This window comes from Aquarana catesbeiana, linkage group LG13 (assembly GCF_042186555.1).
Source record: "Aquarana catesbeiana isolate 2022-GZ linkage group LG13, ASM4218655v1, whole genome shotgun sequence".
NCBI classification, from domain to species: domain Eukaryota; kingdom Metazoa; phylum Chordata; class Amphibia; order Anura; family Ranidae; genus Aquarana; species Aquarana catesbeiana.
This window is the reverse complement of record NC_133336.1, coordinates 89,395,057-89,408,387: the sequence shown is the minus strand read 5'-3', so window position 1 is coordinate 89,408,387 and position 13,331 is coordinate 89,395,057. Positions and strand designations below refer to the sequence as shown.

At 52.2% G+C, this 13,331-nt stretch overlaps 1 protein-coding gene across 1 annotated transcript in view; it reads right to left on the bottom strand.

Annotated features, from left to right (window-relative positions):
* The window catches only part of LOC141117008 (putative N-acetylated-alpha-linked acidic dipeptidase), a 381,126-nt gene that overhangs the window by 55,437 nt on the left and 312,358 nt on the right, over window positions 1–13,331 (bottom strand). Inside the window, exon 12 of the mRNA XM_073609573.1 lies at window positions 12,005–12,072. Within this exon, the coding sequence (XP_073465674.1) occupies window positions 12,005–12,072 (68 nt within the window). The remainder of the gene's footprint in view (window positions 1–12,004; window positions 12,073–13,331) is intronic.

The following is a 13,331-nucleotide window of genomic DNA, read 5'->3' as shown; positions in this document are numbered from 1 at the left end:
TGGTAGACTCTGCCCCCTTTTGTGAATTTGTGGAATGTGCTGTACCTCAGTGGCAAGTTCCAAAACGCCATTTCTTTTCACGGAAGGCCATTCCGGCTCTCTACCGGCATGTGGAAGGAAATGTTTTGGCCTTATTGGACAGGGCGCTCAGCAATAAGGTGCATATTACCGCTGATAGGCAAGGACGTTACCTTTCCTTCACGGCGCACTGGGTAACTCTTCTGGCAGCTGGGAAGGATGCAGGACAGGGTTCAGTGATGTTAGAGCTTGTTCCACCCCCACGCCTCCAAAATGCTAGTGCTGATTCTGACACAGCTCTCTCCTCCACTCCCTCCTCTTCTTCTTCCTCTATGGCCTCTTCTGCAGATTTGTCCTCTGAACCAGTGGTGCTCCGTAAGCTTTCAAGATGCTACGCAAGCAGTCAGGCTAAAGTGCTTGAGTTGGTCTACCGAGGAGACAGGAGCTACACTGGGGCAGAGATTCTGTTAGCTCTGCAGGGGCAGGCTCAGAGGTGGTTGACGCCATGCCAGCTTCAGCCAAGAATGGTTGTATGCGACGATGGCACCAACCTTCTCTCCGCCCTCCGACAGGGACACTTGACCCATGTTCCATGTTTGGCACACGTCTTGAATTTGGTGGTGAAGTGGTTCTTGAGCAGGTACCCAGGCTTACATAATCTCCTGAGGCAGGCCAGAAAAGTCTGTGGTCATTTCCGCCGGTCATACAATGCCAGTGCTTGGCTGGCTGACATTCAAAGGGAATGCAACCTGCCCAAAACTGCCTCCTTTGTGACATGCCCACCAGGTGGAACTCAACGTTGGCAATGCTGCAGCGGCTGCACACACAACAGAGGGCCATCAATGAGTACCTGAATGAGCTGGGGGTGGTGCTCAGTTGGTCTAGAGAGTGGGGTGAACCCGCATCCCAAATATAACAAGCTGAATGGAAATTTGATCCTCTTGCGGGACTTTAAAGGGGACACCTACTCACGGGTAGTAAAAGAGTATAAGAAATATGGATTTGTTGGAATTAATTTAGGTGTTTATTGTGGTATAGATCTGAATAGGTCTATAGTACATAGGGTAAATATACACAGGATACAGCATGCATGAAAATAGCAATACAATATGCAGAAATCCACAATCATAGAACTCAATCAAGTTCTATGATTGTGGATTTCTGCATATTGCATTGCTATTTTTTGTATATGTCATGCATGCTGTATCCTGTGTATATTTACTCTATGTACTATAGACCTATTCAGATCTATACCACAATAAACACCTAAATTCATTCCAACAAATACCATAGTTCTTGTACTGTTTTACTACCCGTGAGTAGGTGTCCCCTTTAAAGTCCCGCAAGAGGATCAAATTTCCATTCATCAATGAGTACCTGTGCGAGTATGGCACCAAGACAGGGTCAGGAGAGCTTGACTTCTTTTCGCCACACCAGTGGCTACTGATCAAGGATGCATGCACTGTCCTGTCACCATTTGAAGAGGCCACAAGGATGGTGAGCAGTGACAATGCATGCATTAGTGATGTTGTCCCTCTTGTCTTCCTGTTGGAGTACACGCTTCATGGAATCATGGACAGGGCACTTGAGGCAGAACAGCGGGAGGAAGAGGAGGACTTCCTTACCTCTCAAGGCCCCCATTATCCAGATTTTTTCCTGTGTGTTAGGCGGGCCTGCAGGAATGCTGAGGAGGAGGAGTATTGTGTCAGCATGAATGTAGAGGATAGCACACAGCAGCAGTCTTCAAGGGATGGTTTTCAGTCCCCAGAAACCCAAGGAGTTGTACGTGGCTGGGAGGAGGTAGTTACAGATCATGTGATCCTTAGTGACCCAGAGGACTCAGAATCTAATGCCTCTGCAAACTTATGCTGCATGGCCTCCCTGATTCTGCAAAGCCTGCAAAAGGCCCCTAGGATTCGTGGTATCAATTAGAGGAATCATTAATGGCTGGCAACCCTTCTTGATCCACGTTACAAGGGTAAGGTTGCAGAACTCATCCTAAAAACAAAATAAGTAATTCTGCGCTACTCTAGTAATTCAGCAGCTAACACACCAAATTAGATAAATGGCAACAAAAAACATATATATAAAGTGTAGCGCTATATAAGAATGAGTGCAAAACCTGAAGTGACTAAATAAAAGTGATATGTCATATATATAAATTACAATGAAATAATTAATAATGGTGCCACAAATAAAGTGACTTTACAATAAAGTGAACACAATATCCATATATAAATGCTGCAAATAAAATTGCAAGAATGCAGTTGAACGTGATCCAAGTATGTAAAGGTGAAATCGTGAATTATGACACCAAACAGTTCCAATCAGAGCACGTGTAGATCCCTGAGAAAATATATATGACTGTGATTAAACCACCACCATAGACAGAGGGGAGGTTTACCAGAACGTTTGGACACGCCAGGGCATACGCTCTGCGTGTCAAACAGGCTTGTATGTAATGAATGGAGGTGATACTGGTTTCTGTGGGTTGGAGATATCCCGCTCACACTTGAATGGTCTTTCAAAATTCCATAGGGGCAAGGAATGGTCCCTCAGAAATCTGATCACACTAGCGGCCACTTCCCTCACTCCGCGGCTGTTTTCAAACCTGCAGTGTGATCAGTGTGCAGGATGCAGGTTTGAAAACAGCCGCGGAGTGAGGGAAGTGGCCGCTAGTGTGATCAGATTTCTGAGAGACCAGAGCAGCAGAACGTCCTCTTCAAATGCCCAGAGCAGGAGTGTCCCATCAGAGTTCCTAGAGCAGGAGTGACCCCTTAGATCAGTGCCCATGTAGACCATGCTTCCCTCTTAAAAGTGCCACAATTAGGAGTGCCCTTTTAGAGCTTCCCCCATAGATTGTCAAGATTAGAGTGTCCAGAGCAGGAGTGACCCCCTCAGAGTGCCCAGAGCAGGAGAGTGACCCCCTAAGTGCACCCAGAGCAAGAGAGTGACCCCCTAAGTGTACCCAGAGTAGGAGAGTGATCCCCTCAGATTGCCCAGAGCAGGAAAGGGAGGGACCCCCTAAGTGTACCTAGAGCAGGAGAGTGACCCCCTAAGTGTACCCAGAGCAGGAGAGCGACCCCCTAAGTGTACCCAGAGCAGGAGAGCGACCCCCTCAGAGTAGCCAGAGCAGGAGAGCAACCCCCTCAGAGTACCCAGAGCAGGAGAGTGACCCCATCAAAGTACCCAGAGCAGGAGAGTGACACCCTAAGTGTACCCAGAGCAGGAGGGTGACCCCCTCAGAGTTTCCAGAGCAGGAGAGTGACCCCCTAAGTGTACCCAGAGCAGGAGAGTGACCCCCTCAGAGTGCCCAGAGCAGGACAGTGACCCCCTAAGTGTACCCAGAGCAGGAGAGTGACCCCCTCAGAGTGCCCAGAGCAGGAGAGTGACCCCCTAAGTGTACCCAGAGCAGGAGAGTGACCCCCTAAGTGTACCCAGAGCAGGAGAGTGACCCCCTCAGAGTACCCAGAGCAGGAGAGTGACCCCCTCCATCCCTCCCTACAATGTATCCCCATCCCCGCCCAGCATCATCCATCCCTCTCCAGGATTCTGGCGGGGATGGGGAGTTCCCAGAGCAGGAGAGTGACCTCCTAAGTGTACCCAGAGCAGGAGAGTGACCCCCTCAGAGTGCCCAGAGCAGGAGAGTGACCCCCTAAGTGTACCCAGAGCAGGAGAGTGACCCCCTAAGTGTACCCAGAGCAGGAGAGTGACCCCCTCAGAGTGCCCAGAGCAGGAGAGTGACCCCCTCAGAGTGCCCAGAGCAGGAGAGTGACCCCATCAAAGTACCCAGAGCAGGAGAGTGACCCCCTAAGTGTACCCAGAGCAGGAGAGTGACCCCCTCAGAGTTCCCAGAGCAGGAGAGTGACCCCCTAAGTGTACCCAGAGCAGGAGAGTGACCCCCTCAGAGTGCCCAGAGCAGGACAGTGACCCCCTAAGTGTACCCAGAGCAGGAGAGTGACCCCCTCAGAGTGCCCAGAGCAGGAGAGTGACCCCCTAAGTGTACCCAGAGCAGGAGAGTGACCCCCTAAGTGTACCCAGAGCAGGAGAGTGACCCCCTCAGAGTGCCCAGAGCAGGAGAATGACCCCCTCAGAGTACCCAGAGCAGGAGAGTGACCCCCTCCATCCCTCCCTACAATGTATCCCCATCCCCGCCCAGCATCATCCATCCCTCTCCAGGATTCTGGCGGGGATGGGGAGTTCCCAGAGCAGGAGAGTGACCCCCTAAGTGTACCCAGAGCAGGAGAGTGACCCCCTCAGAGTTCCCAGAGCAGGAGAGTGACCCCTTAAGTGTACCCAGAGCAGGAGAGTGACCCCCTAAGTGTACCCAGAGCAGGAGAGTGACCCCCTAAGTGTACCCAGAGCAGGAGAGTGACCCCCTCAGAGTTCCCAGAGCAGGAGAGTGACCCCCTCAGAGTTCCCAGAGCAGGAGAGTGAGCCCCTAAGTGTACCAAGAGCAGGAGAGTGACCCCCTAAGTGTACCCAGAGCAGGAGAGTGACCCCCTCAGAGTGCCCAGAGCAGGAGAATGACCCCCTCAGAGTACCCAGAGCAGGAGAGTGACCCCCTCCATCCCTCCCTACAATGTTTCCCCATCCCCGCCCAGCATCATCCATCCCTCTCCAGGATTCTGGCGGGGATGGGGAGTTCCCAGAGCAGGAGAGTGACCCCCTAAGTGTACCCAGAGCAGGAGAGTGACCCCCTCAGAGTTCCCAGAGCAGGAGAGTGACCCCTTAAGTGTACCCAGAGCAGGAGAGTGACCCCCTAAGTGTACCCAGAGCAGGAGAGTGACCCCCTAAGTGTACCCAGAGCAGGAGAGTGACCCCCTCAGAGTTCCCAGAGCAGGAGAGTGACCCCCTCAGAGTTCCCAGAGCAGGAGAGTGAGCCCCTAAGTGTACCAAGAGCAGGAGAGTGACCCCCTAAGTGTACCCAGAGCAGGAGAGTGACCCCCTCAGAGTTCCTAGAGCAGGAGAGTGACCCCCTCAGAATTCCCAGAGCAAGAGAGTGACCCCCTAAGTGTACCCAGAGCAAGAGAGTGACCCCCTAAGTGTACCCAGAGTAGGAGAGTGACCCCCTCAGAGTGCCCAGAGCAGGAGAGGGAGGGACCCCCTAAGTGTACCCAGAGCAAGAGAGTGACCCCCTAAGTGTACCTAGAGCAGGAGAGTGACCACCTAAGTGTACCCAGAGCAGGAGAGTGACCCCCTAAGTGTACCCAGAGCAGGAGAGTGACCCCCTCCATCCCTCCCTACAATGTATCATTGTAGAGAGGGATGGATGATGTTGGGCCAGGGATGGGGATACATTGTGGAAAGGGATGGATGATGCTGGGCGGGGATGTGGATACATTTATTTTTGAGGTGGGGGGTGAAATCTTGGGTGAGTTCCCACACTTTTTTCCCCAGGACTTGACCCCTTGGTATGCCCCTAGATCAGTGCCTGCCACCACCATAGAGGAGATTAGGAGTCCCCCCAGACCCCCCTTGTCTCAGCTCAGGTGCTCCATAAGGAACAGGCACTGCCTGGTGTGGGGAGGGGTTGGCACTGCCTGGTGTGGGGAGAGGCTGGCACTGCCTGGTGTGGGGAGGGTTGGCACTGCCTGGTGTGGGGAGGGGCTGGCACTACCTGGTGTGGGGAGGGGTTGGTACTGCCTGGTGTGGGGAGGGTTGGCACTGCCTGGTGTGGGGAGGGGTTGGTACTGCCTGGTGTGGGGAGGGGCTGGCACTGCCTGGTGTGGGGAGGGGTTGGCACTGCCTGGTGTGGGGAGGGATGGCACTGCCTGGTGTGGGGAGGGGTTGGTACTGCCTGGTGTGGGGAGAGTTGGCACTGCCTGGTGTGGGGAGGGTTGGCACTGCCTGGTGTGGGGAGGGGTTGGTACTGCCTGGTGTGGGGAGGGTTGGCACTGCCTGGTGTGGGGAGGGGTTGGTACTGCTTGGTGTGGGGAGGGTTGGCACTGCCTGGTATGGGGAGGGGTTGGCACTGCCTGGTGTGGGGAGGGTTGGCACTGCCTGGCGTGGGGAGGGGTTGGTACAGCCTGGCGTGGGGAGGGTTGGCACTGCCTGGTGTGGGGAGGGGTTGGTACAGCCTGGCGTGGGGAGGGTTGGCACTGCCTGGTGTGGGGAGGGGTTGTTACTGCCTGGTGTGGGGAGGGTTGGCACTGCCTGGTGTGGGGAGGGGTTGGTACTGCCTGGCGTGGGGAGGGTTGGCACTGCCTGGTGTGGGGAGGGGTTGGTACAGCCTGGCGTGGGGAGGGTTGGCACTGCCTGGCGAGGGGAAGGGTTGGTACTGCCTGGTGTGGGGAGGGTTGGCACTGCCTGGTGTGGGGAGGGGTTGGTACTGCCTGGTGTGGGGAGGGTTGGCACTGCCTGGTGTGGGGAGGGGTTGGCACTGCCTGGTGTGGGGATGGTTGGCACTGCCTGGTGTGGGGAGGGTTGGCACTGCCTGGTGTGGGGAGGGGTTGGTACTGCCTGGTGTGGGGAGGGTTGGCACTGCCTGGTGTGGGGAGGGGTTGGTACTGCCTGGTGTGGGGAGGGTTGGCACTGCCTGGTGTGGGGAGGGGTTGGCACTGCCTGGTGTGGGGATGGTTGGCACTGCCTGGTGTGGGGATGGTTGGCACTGCCTGGTGTGGGGAGGGTTGGCACTGCCTGGTGTGGGGAGGGGTTGGCACTGCCTGGTGTGGGGATGGTTGGCACTGCCTGGTGTGGGGAGGGGTTGGTACTGCCTGGTATGGGGAAGGTTGGCACTGCCTGGTGTGGGGAGGGGTTGGTACTGCCTGGTGTGGGGAGGGTTGGCACTGCCTGGTGTGGGGAGGGGTTGGTACTGCCTGGTGTGGGGAGGGTTGGCACTGCCTGATGTGGGGAGGGGTTGGTACTGCCTGGTGTGGGGAGGGGTTGGTACTGCCTGGTGTGGGGAGGGTTGGCACAGCCTGGTGTAGGGAGGGGTTGGTACTGCCTGGTGTGGGGAGGGTTGGCACTGCCTGGTGTGGGGAGGGGTTGGTACTGCCTGGTGTGGGGAGGGTTGGCACTGCCTGGTGTGGGGAGGGGTTGGTACTGCCTGGTGTGGGGAGGGTTGGCACTGCCTGGTGTGGGGAGGGGTTGGTACTGCCTGGTGTGGGGAGGTGTTGGTACTGCCTGGTGAGGGGAGGGTTGGTACTGCTTGGTGTGGGGTACAGCCTGGCGTGGGGAGGTGTGGCACTGCCTGGTGTGGGAAGGGGTTGGTACTGCCTGGTGTGGGGAGGGTTGGCACTGCCTGATGTGGGGAGGGGTTGGTACTGCCTGGTGTGGGGAGGGGTTGGTACTGCCTGCTGTGGGGAGGGTTGGCACAGCCTGGTGTGGGAAGGGGTTGGTACTGCCTGGTGTGGGGAGGGTTGGCACTGCCTGGTGTGGGGAGGGGTTGGTACTGCCTGGTGTGGGGAGGGTTGGTACTGCCTGGTGTGGGGAGGGTTGGCACTGCCTGGTGTGGGGAGGGGTTGGCACTGCCTGGTGTGGGGAGGGTTGGCACTGCCTGGTGTGGGGAGGGGTTGGCACTGCCTGGCAGAGGTGGGGGACTCGAGTCACATGACTTGACTCGAGTCAGACTCGAGTCACCTGTTTGAGGACTTGCGACTTGCTTGACAAAATTAAATAACTGACTCGACTTGACTTTGACTTGTCACTAATGACTTGCGACTTGACTTTGACTTGGGCTATTTGACTTGCAATGACTGGCACTGCCTGGTGTGGGGAGGGGTTGGTACTGCCTGGTGTGGGGAGGGTTGGCACTGCCTGGTGTGGGGAGGGTTGGCACTGCCTGGTGTGGGGAGGGGTTGGTACAGCCTGGCGTGGGGAGGGGTTGGTACAGCCTGGCGTGGGGAGGGATTGGCACTGCCTGGCGTGGGGAGGGTTGTCACTGCCTGGTGTGGGGAGGGGTTGGTACTGCCTGGTGTGGGGAGGGTTGGCACAGCCTGGTGTGGGGAGGGGTTGGTACTGCCTGGTGTGGGGAGGGTTGGCACAGCCTGGTGTGGGGAGGGTTGGCACAGCCTGGTGTGGGGAGGGTTGGCACAGCCTGGTGTGGGGAGGGGTTGGTACTGCCTGGTGTGGGGAGGGTTGGCACAGCTTACTGACAGAAAAACAATCCTTATCCTTCCTCCATTGATTAGGACTGAAGTCCCACTGCCTGTCCCTATCCCCTCCCAGCTCAGTAGCTCCAAAATAAGGATCAGGGCCAGACAGGTGATAATGTGATGGTGAGGGGGAGGGTGCACTCTACTTACATTTGCAGAAGAAATCCCTCTTCCTCTGGGGCTGGGATAGGAAACTTCCCTCTTGTCCTGATCTTGGCTCAGCCCACAGCAGCTCCATAGAAGCTCAATAGAAGCACACACAGCTCCTGTGTGCCTGGTTGTGACGAGGAGGAGGGGTGGGCGTGGCTTCCATGCAAGGAGAGAGAGACGAATTCCTTCCTCCACGGCTCGGCTGGGCTGAGAACTTCTCCTTCCTTTCCTTAGTGCGGCTGGCAAGTACAGAGGCACCACATGTCCCAGTGCTTTCAAAACCAGGCGCCTCTGTACAGTACTGAGATCAATTCGCCACTAATGATGCCGGGACTCACTGAAGATCAGCGGCTTATGTGGCCAGAGCTGCAGTATCCCTCCTCTATATAAAAGAGTCTCCAGACTTTTTTTGTCACACAGAGCACACAGGTAAAAATTTAATTAAAAAAATTCCATGACATATTTTGGAAATTCAAGTGTGTACATTTTGGGGGTGCTATGTGGGTGTTTAAACAATTTTTGAGGGTGCTTTAGCACACCCAAGCACCCACCTGGCGCCGCCCCTGCGTTCCGGTAAGCCTCCCCTCTGTCTATGGTGGTGGTTTATTCACAGTCATATATATTTTCTCACGGATCTACACGTGCTCTGATTGGAAATGTTTGGTGTCATAATTCACGATTTCACCTTTACATACTTGGATCACGTTCAACTGCATTCTTGCAATTTTATTTGCAGCATTTATATATGGACATTGTGTTCACTTTATTGTAAAGTCACTTTATTTGTGGCACCATTATTAATTATTTCATTGTAATTTATATATATGACATATCACTTTTATTTAGTCACTTCAGGTTTTGCACTCATTCTTATATAGCGCTACACTTTATTTATATATGCAGAACTCATCCTGCCTTCGCAGAGGGAGCAGAGGATAAAACATCTTCAGGAGGTCTTGAAGAAAAGTTTGTGCAACACATTTCCAGACCCTGAGAGGTTACAATTTCTTGGTGCTCGACAACGTGCTGCTGAGGCTTCGTTCAGTCAGAAGAAAGAGCGGTGGAGAAGGTATCCGGCTAATCGATGCCTTTAAACAATTTTACAGTCCTCAGCACCAAGGTCTGATCAGTTGAAGGAACCATTGCCAGCGTCTGCATTACATGGTGCAGGAATATCTAGGGGCAAGAGCAGACTTGGAGACCTTTCCAACAGAGCATCCACTGGGTTACTGGGTCTTGAGGATGGACCACTGGCCAATATGCAATTGAGCTACTGGCAGGGCCGGACTGGGAATATAAAGCAGCCTTGGAAAAAATGTCATACCAGCCCCGTAGCATTATTATACCAGCCCAAAATCATAACGTCATTATTTTCTTGTTCATGAAAGGGAAAACTATGCATTTTAAAGCACAGAAAATTCCAGTTAAAAGTGGGACCCCAGGAACGCTGGGAATGTGAGGGGGGAGGGACGACGACTCTGGTGACCAAAGACCACCTTCCGCAGAGAGAATCCACTAAGGTAAGGGGGGGAGTTACTGATATAAGGGGGAAACCTTTATATCATTGTCCCTTTATATTATTGTATTTACACCCCCCTTACATCAGTGACCCTCAGACTGGTCTGGCGGCGCTGTCACTGACTTCCTCTCAGGTCCACTATGCAGGACTCAGTCAGTTGGCTCCAGCTTGGTGGCTCTGGTTTTCCTATAGTCTCCTCTCCACAGTCCAGACACATCTGTGGCACCTCCACCACCACCCAAGGCCCAATTTTTCTGCCCCTGTTTAACAGGGGCGTGTAATTACAATTATTGATATAATATTTCACAGCAGGGCCCGTTCCTGCGCCCAACAAGAGTATCTGTGAGGGGTTACAGTGTTGTGGCACCACCACCACCCAAGGCCCAATTTTTCTGCCCCTGTTTAACAGGGGTATGTATTTACAATTTTTTATATAATATTTCAAGGCAGGGCCCGTTGCTACGCCCACCAAGAGTAACTGTGAGGGCTTACATTGTTCTGGTACCACCAGCAACTAAGTCCCAATTTTCATGCACAGTATATAGGGCAGGCCGTATAGTATATATACTGCTGTTCAGAGTATATAGTGCCTGAGGGACCCCCATGCCATTTTAAAAATAAAATTAGGTGTGGGGACAATAACTTGCATATAAGCCTTTAAAATTAGCACTTTTGATTTCTTACATTCGTGTCCCATAGACTTTAACGGTGTTCGCGTATTTGAACAAATGTTTTGCCTGTTTGCTGTTTGGTGAGCGGGCCATTGTGTCCCACGATCCATCTGCGGGGGGTGCTTAGCAGGGTGTCCAGCGATCCATCCGCGGGGAGGGGGTGTGAGCAGGGTGTCAGCATATGATGGGCTAACTGGCAGCATGTGCTGAGCACACTGGCAGCATGTGATGAGCACACTGGCAGCATTTGATGGACACACTGGCAGCATATGATGGGCACACTGGCAGCGTTTGATGGGCACATTGGCAGCGTGTGATGGGCACACTGGCAGCATTTGATGGACACACTAGCAGCATGTGATGGGCACACTGGCAGCATTTGATGGGCACATTGGCAGCGTGTGATGGGCACACTGGCAGCATTTGATGGACACACTAGCAGCATGTGATGGGCACACTGGCAGCATTTGATGGACACACTGGCAGCATATGATGGGCACACTGGCAGAATTTGATGGCACACTGGCAGCATATTATGTGTGCACTGGCAGCATTTGATGGCACACTGGCAGCATTTGATGGCACAGTGGCTGCAATTGATGGCACAGTGGCTGCAATTGATGGCACAGTGGCAGCGTTTGAGGGCACAGTAGCAGCGTTTGATGGGCACAGGGGCAGCGTTTGATGGGCACAGTGGCAGCGTTTGGGCACAGTGGCAGCATTTGATGGCACAGTGGCTGCAATTGATGGCACAGTGGCAGCATTTGAGGACACAGTGGCAACGTTTGATGGGCACAGTGGCTGTGTTTGGGCACAGTGGCAGCATTTGATGGAACAGTGTCAGCGTTTGATGGGCACAGTGGCTGCAAATGATGGCACAGTGGCAGCATTTGAGGGCACAGTGGCTGCAAATGATGGTCACAGTGGCTGCGTTTGATGGCACAGTAGCAGCAGTTAATGGGCACAGTGGCAGCATTTGGTGGCACAGTGGCAGTGTTTGATGGGCACAGTGGCTGCGATTGATGGCACATTGGCAGCGTTTATGGCACAGTGGCAGTGTTTAATGGGCACAGTGGCAGCGTTTGATGGCACAGTGGCTGCAGTTGATGATGTTTTTTTTTTAAATGTTGCGCCCCCCACAAAAATTTTGAGCACAGCCGTCACTGCTTTATTGTCAAAGCATAATTGAACAAGCTAAAGTTAGAAGCTAATTGGTTACTATGCACAGCTGCACCAGATTCTGGGTATATCCGTTTTAGTAACCCCCCCCCCCCAAAAAAAAGTGTTTCCTAAGCTTCATCAGCATCGAGATGTTACAGCAATACAGCAAGGTTATAGGATTGTGTACATGGCACAGGACCTAACACAGTTTACTTAGTCCCAATAAGGAATGGATCCCGGGTATGTTCTTTGATATTATAAATAGTCTGCAACTATACTCACAGAAAAATTGTTAAAGTGCTGATGTGATGAATCACTGATTTGGCAAGGAAAAAGTCTAAAGTATATTACAACCTAGTGACTATTGTACTGCTTGGTAATGGATGTACCTTTCTGGCTGCGGCAAACAGTAGTTTATGCAGGATGGGAGTTGCAAGTGCACGGAGGGTGGAATTTCCTGTAAGGAAGAGATGTAATCATGAATCAAGAAGTGTTTTCACTAAAACAAATAATGTCACAACCAAGAAAAACACATCTTAAATGTTAAGAAGATAAAGTTATAGTAATATATAATTAGAGGCTTAGGATTTATTATGTTTTCTGTCAAGCACTTCAGACAGGCTACACGGAAAACCAGCAAAACAGTCTCACAACCTACTAGAATTAAAATACAGTTTCAGCAGGAATTGCTAAGTAGATGAGGTCACGTCACATTTTCAAACCACTTAAATAAATTGTGTTCAAGCTGCCTGTTCTATTGCAACATACAATATAAGTACAGTATATACTATGTGCACCAATGCTGACCACTACCAGAGAAGAAGCCTAATGCTTCCCCATTAGTGCATAATAAAGGGAAAGCATAGCATATTTTCATACATAATATTGTGTATAGTAAATATATTACAGCAGTGTTTAGGGATGAGCTTCGAGTTCGAGTCAAACCCATGTTCGACTCGAACATTGCATGTCCGACCGTTCGTCGAATTGCGAACGATATGGGCCGTTCGCGCCCAATTCAAGTGGCGCATCACGGCCCATAATTCACTGCGGCATCGCAGTGCATTGCTGGCTGATGATTGGCCAAGCATGCACTGTGACCCCCATGCTTGGCCAATCACAGCGCCGTCTGTACAGAGAGCCATAATTGGCCAAAGCCAGGGTGGCTTTGGCCAATTATGGCTCAGGGAGTTTAGTACACGCCCCACACTATATAAGGCCGCCTGCACGTTGGCCCTGTGTAGTGTGTTCCGGCGTTGGTAAGTTAGATAGAGTAGGCAAGCAAGTCAGTTAGCTGCACTTACAGTGTATTGTGTATATATATATATGCATCCTAGGTGTTATATATATATATCTATATATATATACACTGTATTCAGTTTAGCTACATCCATTCCTGTTATCCTCTTCCTACTGACAGGCAGGCAGGTGTTTTTACAGTATTTACATCTACCTGAAGAAAATTGCTGGTGTTCTTCTGATTCTATTAGTCCTATTAGCTACAGTATTTACAGTTAGTGCAGTTCATCCTCTGCACAGTGTGCACCTAAAGCTACCTGAAGAAAATTGGTGGTGTTCTTCTGATACTATTAGTAACACAGGCAGCTGCAGTAGTTACAAGTTAGTGTAGTGCATCCTCTGCACAGTGTGCACCTAAAGCTACCTGAAGAAAATTAGTGGTGTTCTTCTGATGCTATTAGTACCGCAGGCAGCTGC